This window comes from Cordyceps javanica, chromosome 6 (genome assembly GCF_051103115.1).
Source record: "Cordyceps javanica chromosome 6, complete sequence".
Lineage (NCBI taxonomy): Eukaryota > Fungi > Ascomycota > Sordariomycetes > Hypocreales > Cordycipitaceae > Cordyceps > Cordyceps javanica.
The window spans coordinates 1,919,772-1,935,273 of NC_139300.1; the positions used below are offsets into that span (position 1 = coordinate 1,919,772).

General features: G+C 51.6%; 3 protein-coding genes across 3 annotated transcripts; 2 read left to right on the forward strand and 1 right to left on the reverse strand.

Annotated features, from left to right (window-relative positions):
- Positions 1-129: 129 nt before the first annotated feature.
- V2A60_009022 (S-adenosyl-L-methionine-dependent methyltransferase) lies at positions 130-3,522 on the forward strand (the record flags this gene model as incomplete). Its single annotated transcript, XM_083260290.1, has 6 exons — positions 130-216; positions 305-522; positions 578-1,586; positions 2,034-2,675; positions 2,725-3,021; positions 3,073-3,522. 6 exons carry the CDS (start codon positions 130-132, stop codon positions 3,520-3,522), a joined length of 2,703 nt encoding a protein of 900 aa, XP_083116416.1.
- Positions 3,523-4,163: 641 nt separating this feature from the next.
- V2A60_009023 (FAD dependent oxidoreductase-domain-containing protein) lies at positions 4,164-6,306 on the forward strand (the record flags this gene model as incomplete). Its single annotated transcript, XM_083260291.1, has 2 exons — positions 4,164-6,054; positions 6,164-6,306. The coding sequence occupies 2 exons, from the start codon at positions 4,164-4,166 to the stop codon at positions 6,304-6,306; spliced, it is 2,034 nt and encodes a 677-aa protein (XP_083116417.1).
- A 1,561-nt stretch (positions 6,307-7,867) lies between these two features.
- V2A60_009024 (regulator of G-protein signaling domain-containing protein) lies at positions 7,868-8,794 on the reverse strand (the record flags this gene model as incomplete). The annotated part of the gene is made up of 1 exon (XM_083260292.1): positions 7,868-8,794. The coding sequence occupies one exon, from the start codon at positions 8,792-8,794 to the stop codon at positions 7,868-7,870; it is 927 nt and encodes a 308-aa protein (XP_083116418.1).
- Between the last annotated feature and the right edge of the window lie 6,708 nt (positions 8,795-15,502).

Here is a 15,502-nt window from a genome sequence, read left to right on the forward strand (position 1 = left end):
CCCGCACAAAAAGCCTTGATCAATTTGTGAGGAGGCATCAAGCCTGGCTGTTTGTAAAACACACCCCGAATTATTCCGCGTTGCACTGTTGCAGCGTTTTGTAGCTGTCCCTAAAACCAAGGACTAAAAATGGAGTCGACCACATCGCTTGTACCTACAAAACCCGCCATTACTCGGGCTGTTCGGTCGCAGGCACTTGACGACCTGATCATGGGTGTAAGTTTCACTCAATTTGCCCTCCACCCATATTTTTGGAGCGGAAATGCAACAGTGCGTAAATTGACCTCATCTAATTCGATACCAGACCAACAGTAGCAGCATTGTTTCTAAACGCAGTGTCGAAAGACTATACTACCCGAACGAGCCTCCTTACTTTCGCTACTTTGTGAAGAAGTTTCAGCGAAGAGCGCCGCTGATCAATCGCGGATACTGGCTACGACTAAGAACCATTGATGTCATTGTCAAGCAATTTCTCTCCCGATGCACTGGCCCGAAAATAGTCATCAACCTTGGATGTGGAAGGTAGAAAGAAAATGTACTGACCGTCGTGAATTGACAATACTAATATGGCGTGCAGTGATGTCTTGCCATGGCAAAGTCATGTTCGATACGGAAATGAGTGCGAGGATGCATTATTCATTGATATTGACTACCCAGACCTTATGCGCAAGAAGCGAGCCATAGTTCTGGAAACACCCCAGCTGCAAGGGCTACTCGGGCCATCCTTCGAGGTTTCCCAATCTGACGAGGACTTGGTGCTGCTGAGGAGCAAGCAGTATTGCCAGATCGGTTGCGATCTTCGCGAATTGGACGCACTCCGCAAGGTGCTGGAATCTCTGGCCGACTTGTCGAACTGCCCTATCCTGTTTGTCGCTGAAGTTTCCGTCACATACATGGACACAGAATCTGCAGATAATTTACTGAAGTGGGCTAGTTCTGTTGGCAAGGCCGAGTTCTGCCTTTTGGAGCAACTTCTACCCTATGGCCGTGGCCACCCGTTTGCCCAGACGATGCTCAAGCATTTCGAAAAACTTAAAACTCCACCTCGATCCGTTGCCGTCTACCCGACCGTCAGTGATCAGTTCAAGAGATTTAGGAGTCGCGGGTGGTCAACTGTGCGGATATGGGACTTGTGGGAAGCTTGGTCCTGCGACGAATTTGTGAAAGCTGAAGAACGAGTGGCTCTGGACGACGTCGAGCCGTTTGACGAATGGGAGGAATTTATGCTCTTTGCGCGCCACTACTTTGTCCTTCACGCTTCAGCGGCGGAGAATACGGAGACAATGAATCGAATGCCCGACATGCAAACCAGTAAAGCACAACGTGGCCAGGAGCTCAGCATCGATTTCACCACGATTCCGATCAGTCGCAAACGTCGATTTGGAGCGTTTGCAACATTACAAGATGTAGAAGGGCAGAAATTCGCATTAAATATGACGGGTTTAGGATCCAATGCTCGCGAGGAGAGCTATGATGTCTATTCTCTCGACAGCAGAGCAACATCCGCCCCTTCACTACCTTTGACAGGCCCATCATCGCGCATGTGCTTCACTGTCACAGATTTGGGAAGTTACGGCACCTTGCTTGTAGGAGGCCGCGGCTCTCCGGCGAACGCGTTATCCGATTGCTGGCTTCTTAAAAATGACCATGGCTGGAGCTGGCATTCAACCTGGAAGCTGGCAGCTCCTCTCTATCGCCATTCTGCTTTAAGACTGCCAGGCACGTCACTGGTCCTTGTAGCCGGCGGCAAAACTGGCCGTTCACAGATATCTAAGGACTATTATGTGTTTAGCCCTGAGAAGGGCTGGCTTAGGTGCAAAATTGCTGGAGATGTGCCTAAGCCTTCATTTGGCTCCATCTTATGCAACAATCCCATGAGCTCTTCTAAAAGCAAGCATTCAGGATTTATTTGCGGTGGAATTGACAGGAGTGGCTTGGTTGTCGAAGAGAAATACGAATGGACACTACATACGGATTATGAGCAGGCAAGCATTTATATCCACTGGTCTGAAAAGCAGCTAACCTGTAAACAGCCGACCATAACTTTCACGATAATGTGTGGCGAGTTCAGTCCGGAATTGTCCATCTTTGGGGCACAGACTGTTGATATCAATGGAAACACATTCATATGCGGAGGCATGGGCGGAGATCCGAGCAGTGATGGACAAGCAATGTACTGCTTGAGTTCTTCGGAGTCCAAGGCCAACATCGCCAAAATCAATCGGTGCTCAGACGATGCAGCTACTAGTCCGTTTATGATTGGCTCTTCAGTATTGTATCATGACGGCCGCATCATTATTGCCGGAGGCGGTGCGACTTGCTTCTCTATGGGCACCTTTTGGGAGACGAATGTCTATCAAGCCCTGGTGCCTGCAGTTCTCAAGAGCGGCAGAGATCGAGCGAGCGACGGTCTTAAACCGGACAAGGTGCATTTCATTTATTCACATCGGGTCGTAAGCAGCACTTCTGCCCAGAAAAGCGACAGTAGAGTCAGCAGACCTGATGGGGAAACTAAAATATCAACCATCGCTCGTCTTAGCTTGAGCTCCGCATCTGAATTCGAAAGTATTCTCCAGCGCGGTCAGCCAGTCGTAATAGAGAATCTCCACCTAGGAGATTGCCTGAAGAATTGGAACGCTGACTACATGACTGACAGAGTGGGAGGCGACAAGAAAGTAAGTTCTACTACAGCTCTGCCGTGACCATTCTCTTAATTATAAACAGGTGGTAGTACACGAATGCCAACCGGGTATCAATATAATGGATTTCAACGCAAAGAATTTTCGATACGTCACAGAAGACTTTGGCACTGCTATGGCCAAAGCTAAGAAGGGCGATCGTTTGTATCTACGGTCACTGTCAAATGACAGGCCGACGGAGCAACCAGCCAAACTCGAAGAAGACTTTCCCGGCTTGGCTGCAGACTTCGTACTGCCAGAAGAGCTGAGTTATGTCAGGGAACACCTCTTCAGCTCTGTGCTGCGTGTGTCTGGTCAAGTCAACATGTGGCTGCACTATGATGTGAGTGTCAAACAGTCACTCACCTGTGCCCCAAATCTAATTTCGAGATAGGTCATGGCCAATGTGTACGCGCAGATTGTTGGATCAAAAAGAATGATTCTATTTCCACCTAGCGATGTATCCCACTTAGCATTTACACCTGGTGCTTCCAGCTCTAGCGTCGATGTATTTGGATCGCTTGAAACATCGAAGCTAGCTTGTACACATCCTCATGAAGCTATGGTTGGCCCCGGCGACGTGTTGTTCCTGCCACCTCTTTGGCTGCACACTGCAGCGCCCACAACGGATATGAGTGTCGCTGTAAATACCTTTTTTCGCGATCTTGCTTGCGGATATGCTACTGGGCGAGATGTATATGGTAATAGGGATCTAGCAGCCTATGAGAAGGGCAGACGAGATGTTGCTAAAATTACAAAGCAGTTTCAGCAATTACCAGAAGAGACGCGTCGGTTCTATCTGGCAAGACTAGCAGACGAGTTACTACAAGCAGGGGAAGATTGATTGATCAAGGTCTCCAGGCAGTCACATACATGAGCTGATCAAAGTAGCCGAAAAAATCCGCATCGGCGCACCCTGAGTTTTTAGATAGTGGCCGAGGCATCAATGACACCGAACTCATTGATTCTCTAATTAAAATAGGCTGCAATAATTCCTACCAACCAGCGGGGTGAGAGTGTTCTTCGAGTAGCGGGCTCAATTGGGCGAAAAGGATCTGTTGCCGGCCCCTGATCCACAGCTTCGTTGTGACATAGAAGCTCGCGCGTAAAAGCGACAATGTACCTGTTGTTGCTAGCCGAAGTGCATGGGGCTAGCTTCACGCGCCAGCAACTTTCTCTGCGGGGTCAACATATTTCTTCCCATCTCCTATCACAGTTTCATCCCTTCTCTGTCTCTTTAGCTCATGCCTGATCTTGCCCATAAGATTGAGAGGTCGCAGATTTCCCGTCCTGCGAATGTGCGACTTGAGTAGCGACTTGACATCGCTGCTCTATTTGCCAATCCCGGAGTGCGGCATATGCGAGGGGCTGTTTGGTCGGCAACAGGACTTTCGAAACGGGCGAGCTCATTACTAAGTACACTTTGATCGCCCTTGCATATAGAAAGTGAGCGAAATATTCAACTCTTACCGATCGGCTGCCAGCATGCCCGCCAGCGGACGTTTGTTGCGTCGTCTGCTGCTCCCTGGAGCTGTTATGACGACAGGAGCAGTACTGGTCTACAGCTACCGCCCGCGCAATATACCTGGCCATTCGTCAGCAGCAGTACCGCCTCCGACATATGCCCTCGATGGCTCTTTTACAATGCCGCGATTTCCGCACGTCAAGTCTCGCCAGGAGCAGCTCGATGCTTTGCGCCTGAGCGGAAGCGGTTCTGTCAACGACGAATACGATATGCTTGTGATAGGTGGCGGCGCTACTGGCGCTGGGGTTGCTCTCGATGCTGTTACTCGTGGTCTCCGTGTTGCTGTCGTGGAGCGTGATGACTTTAGCAGCGGAACCAGTAGTAAGAGCACAAAGTTAGTACACGGTGGTGTTCGGTACCTGGAAAAGGCTGTGTGGAACCTCGACTACAACCAGTACAAGCTGGTACGTGAGGCTCTCACGGAGCGCAAATACTTTCTGCAGACTGCTCCTCACCTTTCCATGTGGCTTCCGATCATGCTGCCACTCGATAAGTGGTGGAAGGCGCCATACTACTGGGCTGGAACCAAGTTTTATGATCTTCTTGCTGGGAGCGAAGGCATTGAAAGTTCCTACTTCCTCACCCGAAGTAAGGCTCTTGAAGCCTTCCCGATGCTCAAACAGACGGATTTGGTTGGGGCGCTTGTATACTACGACGGAGCGCACAATGACTCTCGTATGAACGTCTCTATTGCTATGACAGCTGCGCTTTACGGCGCCACCGTTGCGAACCACACAGAAGTTACTGGTCTCTTAAAGGATGACAATGGCCGCCTCATCGGCGCTAAGATCCGTGACAATATTGTTGTTCGCGATGGCAAACCTGCCAAGGAGTTTACTGTGCGCGCAAAGTGTATAGTCAATTGCACAGGCCCCTTCACGGACGCCATTCGCAAGATGGATGATGGAAACTGCAAGGAGATCGTTGCACCATCCTCAGGCGTTCACATAATTTTGCCGGGCTACTACAGTCCAGGCAAAATGGGTCTATTGGATCCATCTACTTCTGACGGCCGGGTCATCTTCTTCCTCCCCTGGCAAGGCAACACCATTGCGGGTACCACAGACTCGCCTTGTGCAATCAGCCCCAATCCTGTTCCGGATGAGGAATCTATCGAATGGATTCTTGACGAAATTCGAGGCTACTTGTCTCCTGAAATCCGTGTCCGCCGCGGAGACGTTTTGGCTGCCTGGTCGGGCATTCGACCGCTCGTCAAAGACCCCAAAGCCAAAAACACTGAGTCGCTTGTGCGTAATCACCTTACTGATGTCTCCCCATCTGGCCTTTTGACTTGCGCTGGTGGAAAGTGGACAACGTATCGCCAGATGGCGGAGGACTGCGTCGATGTCGCAGTCGCAGAGTTTGGCCTCAAAACCAAGGCAGTCGAGAACGCGCCACGAGTTAGTGGTACCAACCTTGTGGACGATGGTGCTATCCTGGACGGCAAGTGTCAAACCCACAACGTAAGACTGATTGGGGCACATGGCTTCAGTAAGACACTCTTCATTCCCTTGATCCAGTACTTTGGCGTCGAGACGGAGGTTGCAAAGCATCTCACAGAAAGCTACGGAGATCGTGCCTGGTCAGTCGCTGCTCTTTGCAAGCAAACGAACCAGCGTTTCCCCGCTCGCGGTGAGCGCATCTCCAAGCTCTATCCCTTTGTGGATGGTGAAGTGCGATATGCTTGCCGACACGAGTATGCACAAACGCCCGTCGACATTCTGGCAAGACGTACGCGCCTGGCCTTCCTCAGCGCTCAGGCCGCGCTCGAGGCTCTACCTAAAGTTATCGATATCATGGCAGAAGAATTAAAGTGGGATCGTCAAAGACAACAAAAAGAATGGAAGGACAGTATGTTATCGACAACACCCCGCCATTGATCCCTGCCCTCTCTGCCCTCTCACCCCCCACGCGGCAATTCTTTAATGAGCAATTGACTAACGTGTTAACTACCTGTCAGCTGTTGACTTTCTTAAGTATATGGGTCTACCCCAGCCGATGCTATCGGTTACCCGTAAGCAGGTCGAGCAAGGCAAGCTCGACTTTGCGAGCTCGCTCGAGTGGAACATGTACTCGCGACATGATAAGCCTCAGGAATACTGAACGAGCCCCGAACATATCTGTGCCACTCTCCGCAGATGGGGCGGTGCTGCACCTAGTCGCCTATCAACATATGTTCATTCCGATTGCGGGGCCGTAGCAATTCGTTCGAGGCTGTGACCATCCTATCCGAACGGCGCCGTGTTGTTGATGGCAGAAATCTATCTGGTAGTAGGTTCCTGGTGACGAATTACAGGCCGAGGTGCGGTCCCACCCCGGCGTACCGAGTCATACACCTGGTTCCGTCCGTGTTTCAATATTGGCTACATGAATACCGACTTTTCCTTCTTTCTTTCCTGTGGGGCAGAATGATGGACAGGCTCAGCAGTCATGGGACTTCAACTCTTCCATTGCAACGACAAGGAAAGGCAAGATGCAAAGAGCGCGCGCGGCGCAACGCCTCACCAACCCCACCACCCACACCGGCGCAACTGGCCGTGTGCTCTCGTCGCGCTGGTGCGCAAGGTTTCTCTCTCTGGTCAGACGCCTACTTTTGCCACTTGCCTGGCGAGAAGAGGCCGTGGCTGGCTCTACCATCGTATCTATGGGTGCATCTCGTGTGATATTATACGTAACGTTTATTGTTGTCGCGTCGTTCCTATGTCAAACTTCAATTTGAACCTCGAGTTGATCATGAGGTTCTGTTTTTGAATTGTGCAGTGTATGGGTATATCGACGACATTGCCTGGAAATGAACTTTCAATGAGAACCGATACGTACCGTACTGCCGGAGCCTTCAACTGTTGACCCTCTTCATGCCGCCTAAATACACGTGTTTGCCTGCCCATGTTTGCCACAATTCACCTGTGACCAGGCATCTGCTTACTGTTAAGCGAGGCGCGGGGCAGGCTCGATTGCCTCGCAGATGGTGTACAGCAACAATGATCATGTCACCGTACCACGAGTTGGAAATGTTCAGAGGCGGAGAGCAAGAAGAAGAAGAAGAAAGTAATTGTGGTCTGGTGCGTACACGCAGGCCTAAAGTCTCATTTTGGAAGAAATGTACTACGCCATTGAATGCGTCGGCGTCTTGTGGAGGAAGTCGCAAGGCACCAAAGTAGAACAACTAATATACAAAGAAGAGAACGAAAGTACTCCCTGAACTCCAACCCATTGTAACCTTGTCCTCTAAAATATATAACAATGTCTTTTCTTCCGAATCCGATTCGAAAAAGAAAAGGGGAAATCGCAGAAAGTGTCCAGAAGAAGTCCATCGTCTAATATCAAAATGAACGCTCCTGAACAATGCAAAGGCTTTGCTTCCATAAGCACCAATAAAATTCGAGAAGATCAATCGTCATCGTGACTTCGAATTCGTGTCGTAAAGGAAAAAAAAAAGCAAAGCAGTGAAAATAGCAGTCGCTTTCTATTTGTGCCGTCATCCGGCTTCCTAGCCACAAGAGTCGTTAGAGGCAGGAATGGCGCATTTGTAAAGCAGTGACCGTGCCCATTTAACGCCGTAATCGTTGAGATGTTGTAAATGCTGAGGGTCGCTCTCGAAGCAAAATCGCACGCGCTGGCGGGTTCCAACACGTCCCGTGGGTGTGATCATGACCACCCACCTTCATAAAGTGGTACTGTTGCCGCTCCCGCGACGACTGCCGGAACCGCTCGAGGAGGAAGAGGTGGCATTGGGTCGTCGGCTAGAACCCTTCCGGGTAAACCCCAATTTTTCACCAACCCTTTTCCAGCCCTTGTTGTGGGCGGCGACTGCGCGCTGTAAGCCGCCAGGAGATGTATTGAAGGCCCAGTCTGAGGTGGTCGGCGGGGTCGTAGGAGGGGTCATCGGTTCGCTGGTCGCGGGGGAATTGCCCTCACTGTCGTCGGTGAGACCTTCAAATTCGAGGCTCTGGCTTGTTCGGCTCTTGGTGGTAGTGTGCGATCGAGGAGAGCGAAGCTGCTCATCACCGTGTTCGACGTGCAGAGGGGCAACGGATTCGAGAAAAGGAACAAGAAGCGAGTCGTTCATGAGCTCGTAAATTATGCGGCCGGCCTCATCGAGAACAGAAGGATGAGGAGGTATAGGGTTGTAGTGTGTCATGAGCAAGCGGTCGCGGACACGCGAGGGAATATTGACCTCGCGGGGGGCACAAGGGACAATGTAGACCTGCATGAGCTTTTGCCAGAGAGACGAGAGGCGGGCACTAACTCTGGTCACCGACTCGGCCTCGGAGGCAAGTTCTTGGTAAAAATTGGCGTAACGCTGGGCATCGAGGGTGAACTCCAGGGTCTCCATGCAGTGATTCTGAGAGAGGTAGGCCATGAAGGCAGCAAGAGTATAAGGAGGAGGCGAGACGTCGATAAGAATCTCTGTGAGCGTGGGAGGTTGATGGGTCGCCATGATGTACCTGGGAGAGCCTGGGCGTGAGGCGAATACCTCGCTAGTAGGGCGAGAGTATGCGTCGATTTCGTAAAAGTCTTCAAAGGCAGACGAGGGTCTCGGGGACGGTTCAATAGGACTGGGAGTCAAGTCTACCAAAAGGCTGACCATGTCTACTTTTGGTCCCGCAGAGGGGTCGTGAATCCGAATGGCAGCGGACCAGTGATTGCAGCAGACCAAGGGAGGCTCTTAGAAGCAACTCGCTTGGGGGCAACAGAGGCCGCGATGATTGCGTGGAGGAGCGTAGCCGAGTCGTTTTGTGTTTTGCACAGGCAAGCGGAGAGAAGAAAATATTTACGCTAGGTTTGCGAGCACACAAGGCGCGAGAAACGAGGGCGGAGGGGTGCACAAAGCGGTGCGACCGAGACGTCTGGACCAGAATACCGGTAACGGATGTTGGCTAGGAAAGTCGAGTGGGTGACCAAGTCGCTTGCCGACGTCGGACAACAGAATCGACTGGGTGCGACGGAAGAAAATGTAGCCGGAGAAAAAGCGACCTACACCGATGGCAAGCGAGTTGTTTGAATGTAGAGACGAGTTGAGGTGTGCGAGGTCGTGGTGTGAGTTAGCACCTGAAAAGGCTCGATTGCAAGCGACTGTGAAAGCGGGGAGGCGGCGGTATTGGAATAGTGGTAATAGTGTGGTTTGGCTTAATGTTTAGTTTTGGCGGCCTGCAGGGGGTGACGCTGCTCCAGCGCTAGGTAGGGCGGTCGTCTGCCACTTGGAAAAGTTAAACATTGGGAAACACTTGGGAAGAGATGTGGGAGCGACCGTAGTTTTGTAACATACTCAGTAGGCAAGGAAGACTACTCAGTAGCCATTTGCCAGAGAGACGGGTGGGACGTTGGGGGGGGAGGGGGGGGTCTGGTGAGGCAATCCAGCACACACCCCATCAAGGTTTTAGAACATTGGGCGAAAGTCGAGTGGAAGCGGCAGCGAAGATGGCGTACTGGGTAGAAGATAGAGAAGAGAGGGGACAGGGTGTGATCGGAACTTTTTTTTTCTTGTCTGGGCTGGTTTTGAGCGAGTCCGGGGAGAGCGACAGGCAGGACCCTCTCATGACCCATTACAGAGAGCGCCCCCCTCCCTTCTTCCTCTTGCCCAGCCTGCTTGTTGAGGTGCTACTTAGTATTTACTCAGTACCTACTAACGTACGTAGTAAGTACTAAGTAGGTATCTACCTACCTGCTAACCTGCCATCTGCCAGCCTGCCTACCTAGCAACCTAAGTAAGTATTTAGTAGGTGTTATTGGGCTGTTGGGTCCCAGTGGATGGAGCTACTGGAAGAGGCGGGTCTCCAGCCAGCTGCCTTGTACCGGTTGACAGACGGGCTCCCGAGCAGCGAGAACAACGAGCGGCGTGCGTGGGAGGATTGTGCCGGTAGCAATGGACAAGACAGACTCATTACGAACAAGGGGACGGAGATAAACTGCTTGCTCCCTATTCACATCCGAATGCAATGCGGACTTTCACAATGCTCGACCAGCAGCTCTATGAACAGAGCGCCCTCGATCACTCCATTGTGTCCCCGTTCGTCCCTCTGTCAGGCAGGGCCCGCCAACCCTGCTCGCCCTCGAATCGCACGTCTGGCCAACCCTTGTCTGCGCCAACCCATGTCGTTTCTAGAACGCCCTCCCTGGTCACCGCTGCCCGGTCTGTTGGCCAATCCGCTGCCCGGTCCAACCGCCAGACCTGGCCTGGCATGAATGATATGTCTACTTAGCTGGGATTGCTCACGTACTTACTGGTAGTCCTAGACGAGTGCATCGGTGCGGCGGTGGCTTCTATTGTGCTTTCCAGATGACGCCCGCAAAACAAGCCATGTTAGTACCTACCATGCCCACTTACCTTAGGTACCTAGTCATTAAGGTAGTTAATAAGTCACTGCCTAAGATGTTGTCCAGGCCCGTACTGAGTACAGTGTCACACCACACCACCCACGCGACCCCCGTCGCCTGCCCGCAGTATTGCCCTGGTATTCCATCATCTCAACCTGGAGCCGTATGGAACCATGGGGTGATGCATGCAGCAAATGGCGAGAGGCTTGTTACCCCCAGTGACAGCGGGCGCTGCCAGGAGCTAGCAGCATGACACTTGGCGGTGCTTGCAAGCTCCGAGTACAATTTGGCTGGCTGGCTGGTCGGCAAGGGGCGGCAAGCTTGAATGTGGGCAGCCTACGCCCTTGTGTGGTTTGGATTTTTCCTCCTTCATGTAAACTAACACGACACGCAGTTTTCTCTGTTCGTGAATCCAGAATTTCGTCATGGCCCTTTCGCTTTGAAACTGAGTCGCTGCCCACATGTGGAATGGGGTCGGGCTGTGCAATGGCCCCATATTTCTGACGCAGGTGGTGGGCGGCGCGGGTCGGTGATAGGGAGGTTGGGAGGCAGCAAGGGCCAGGCAGACGATTAAGGTTTTCCCACCAGCCGAAACTTGCCTCCTGGTAGGTACTGAGCACGTATTACTTAGTACTGGTAGGGAGAAGAAGGACTCCAAGCCCTGAAAAAGTGCAATTATTGGTGGCTCGTCGAGGTACGGGGATTCATTCCAGTGAGCATTTCGGGTTACAACCATCAACAGTCGGGCATACCGTACATGGCAGCCTGGAAACCCCCCCCCAAGCAGAGCCTGGTCACCCGAAAGGAACCGACCTGCCGACTTGCAGAAGAAGTACTTACTTATTGTTTGTGCTCCTATGCCTGTGTCCGTGCAATGGGTATTGAGCGGCCGTTATTCCTATCTGAGCAGGTCGCAAAAGACGGGCACAGCTCCTGACTGCTCTGGCTAGGCAAAAAAGGGACGGGTCCTAGGTAGGTCCGGTACTCACAGGTCACCCGTTGCGATGAAGTTACCTAACCATGCCCGCTCCCACTTTATCAGTTTGTGATTATGAAATAAATATCATAAAAATAGAAGAAATATTAGCTAAGTGGTTTTTGTAAACTACTATCGAGAGGTTATCCCGTGCTTCTATTCATATACCATTTTTCCTAACATATACTTGTTTTTGCAGGTGTTCGTGTTTTGCAACAAGCTAGAAAAGTGGGGGCGGGCACGGTCATTCGGCACGCCGAAGCTACCAAGACAGAACAAGCACCAGCCTGGCGCTAGAAGGACGCTAGAAGTTGCGCGCCCGAAGCCCGAGCTCGAGCCCGTGCCTGTTTATTAGTACAGGTACGGTTGCTTGTTCGTTCAGAAGGTGGGTACCAGTCTGACGAGGACAGGGTATCCCAGGCTTCATCAACTGGTGGCAAATGCCAGATGGCTCTGTCCGTACCGGTACAGGCTCGAATCACAATATTGGTTAGTCCCCGCACATTGGACAGAAGAAAGATGGCCACAGACCTAATTTCTAATTTAGGATGGCCCCGGTCGCAGGTCACGGCAGCATCGCGACCCCTCGCTGCACAACGTGTCAGGATGCGAACCTAAGTACTGGTAAGTACGGATAGCTGGTACCCAGCATGCTGCTCCGTATAAGTTACTGGTAGTGGGGAGAATTACTGGTACTTTCGTGATGTCTTGCAAGGGAGGCAAGTCTAAGTATCACCCTCAAGGCCAACTTTCCACTCAACAGCGTGAGAGACGGTAACGCTGCTACATGGTACTGACGCCCGTCGTATGGCTGCTGAAGCCACCCCCCTCCAGTGACAAAATTTGCCAACTGCGCAGCGACTCCAAGTTGTAGCACGAAAGGGCAGTAAAAACAATATAATCCTGCGATGGAATCCAGATAAGGCTGCATACAAGCGTACCTCTCGATAGACCCGACCGTCGCCAGGGTGGTCTCAAGAAACGTCGTCTCGGTTCTCAATAGTACCAGTAGCATTCTAGAACAATAGACGCCGTGGATTATCCATACATAACTGGGCCTGGTTCACAGGTTCAATCCCTTGCTGGCCCTGCTGGTCTACTGATACCTACTCAGTACAAACTTACACCGTCTCGGCGTGCATTTCACCATCAACTGACATGTCGCTTGCCACTCATCAGGGTTGCCTTACTCAGTAAGTAGATTCATATTTTCTTTCGCGGGTGTGCACGCAGTGCCAGCAGTCAGGGCCAGCGTTGCACACCCGCCCGCCGCCGCCGCCACCGCCACCGCCAAACATGCCATCGCTGGCGGCGGGTAGCTGCAATGCTGACCAGTCCCCAGTATCCCAACGTTGCCCAACAAGGGCCACCGACGACTGCGACTCTGACTTTGACTCCTCAGACGACGACTCGCGCATTTCGGCCTGCTTCTTTAACTTGACCAAGTGATAGCATTGTTCCCATCAGTAATTCAATAAAAGGAACCCTCCACTGCTTATACGAATACAACTAGAAATCACGTTGCCTGCGACTACCTGGATTGGCATGGCCCGCGTATTGGTAGCCTACCCAGGTAGCTAGATACGTAACTCTTCTCTCCCCTTGCATCACCACCGGCTAGCGATGAGTCGTCTACATACCTCGCCGACAACTTTTCTCTCGTTCCTTCTCTGGTCCGATACTTACTGAGTATGAGTGTATCTCCACGACGTCGAAAGAAAAAACAAGAGGCGCCACCGTTTCTTCGATGGGCCCCACGACGCCATCCATATCTCTTAGAGTGGCTGAGTGGTTCGTTCTTTGTCGGTCCTCCTCGTTGTCCCAATACTGCTTGAGTTGCCCCGTCGTCGACGGGACTTTTCGTGCCCCCATCGCGCCCGCTGCCGAGAAACATGCAGTTGTTCGTGAAAGCTCAATATCCCCGCGCCATTATTCAGTCGCAACTCGATGCCAGTAACGGTGTTTCTACCTTTGGTTTCGTTGGTTGTCCCGACGCGGAGTTCGTACGACTGTCGGTCATGCCGTATGTACCCAGTATATCGGACCTCGGGGTCCCCGCCCACAACAGTTCCACCACAAGCACCTTGGCGACGGCCGCCGCCGAAGTGAATGCTTGCTTGCTGGCAATTGATTGCGATGAACGTTTAACTTATTGTTTTCCCATAGGAGGCCCTTTGCTCACTGACCGATACTGGCTGTTTACTGATGTATTTGTGTAACGACGTCCAGAATGATACTATGACTCCATGATATACATCCCCGGGGCATTCATCTCTAGGCCGTCTACTTGGGACTGCATGACGCGCGGTCATCAATGATACAGAACTCTAGACAGGTAACGCCTGTTTGGCTAGTCGCCAAATTGTTTGCTACCTCAAGCTTGACCAGCAATCTCATGCAACCATGTAAATGAATCGGTGACGACAACGACTTTCGTTGGCAACTAAAATCCTGTGCCCTTTAGGAGTGCCCGGCTTCTCAAGCCATTCAGTAAGATGCCCCCAGCGAGATGGCTCAAAGTCTAAATACAGCGCAGTTATGAATCCATGGCGATCCGTGGGCCGGTGTGAGATTTACCTCGAAGCCAGTTAGGCAAGCACTAATACACATCGAACAACGACCTCTTATTGCACTACGTTCTTTAAAAGGACCCTGTATCTTGTTTTATCTTCGAACCGCTCAGTCAGCTGCGCACCTGCTCAAGCAGCATAAGACCAAGGAGACGTCGGACTTCTGTATACTTTAAAATTCTTCACACAGCATTCATCATCATGGCATCGGCTCACCGCTGCACTTGCTACGCTGCAATATAAGTTGGCTGTGGGGATATTATCTACTTAGTGAATGCTACTCAACAGTCACGCAGCAATACGGATACTCTCTTTACTTCTGTCTTGTCTTCCGCTACGATGCCCTGAAGAAACTAAATTAGGGGCCGGCGAGAAGTGGCAGTTTTCCCTTCATCAGATCAGGGCACTGGTATGTATTGACCAGGCCACCGACCTGACCTTCGGTGCTGCTTTCCAAGGTCGCTTTAGCGTAGTGGCAACTGATTAAGTTTTGTGTTACAACTGCTGAGCACTGAAGCAGTACTGGTACTTACGAGTAGTGCCGAATTCCGCTTCGTTGCGTCTCCGCTTGACTGCGACACTCCAACATTCTCCCCTTCCAGCGTCACATTGGGCGGTGTCCTCTACCTTGCTTCCACCACTCACCTTATTTTGGGAGAGTTTTTTTTTTTGGTTCCCCTTCGCGGTCCACTCTTGGTTCGATGTAGGTGACCCGGATACAGCAAACTCGTTCCATGTTGTTCCACCCAACCTGCTACCCTACTACAGAGTACCATGTGCTACGAAAGGCATCCGCATCCAAGCATCGTCCTCCCCCTCGCACCCCCAGTGAATGAAGGATGCGCGAACCCATCACTATTTGCGGAGCTCCATTTCGGGTACCATTCCTATTACGAAAGGTGCTGCCGTTCAGTAACCAGATGGAGGGCCCGTTTGCTTGGCCGAGTTTACCAGTCGTTTCTAATCTACTGAGTAATTGGACACGACACGGCATATGAGCCCATCCTGCAACTTACCTGCCAGCCTGGCGTGGAGACCGGGGGGAGGTTAAGCATGCAAGATCCGCCATTTCCAGCATAGTGTACCAGAGTAAGTAATCTAATCAGCCGGACACCAGTCAGTCATTTATAATACTGACAGAATCATGGTCTGCGCAACGGGATGGGCCCTCTTTGATATGGATTGTCCGATTCCTACATAACAAAGCTAACCCCCTCTCACACCCCCAGCCACCCAGCCAGCGCAGGTCTACTGCCCCCAAAACGAGGATAGATGAACTTCACGAAGCACACCTAGATACCTAGACTAGTTAGTGGGTGATACAGGCGACTCGAATCAAGACGGATAGGGGCTGGCCAGCACGATTGCTGTCGGGGAAATATGATGGTCACGACGCTGCCACATGAGTCCACAGAATTTCAATATGTAGATATAT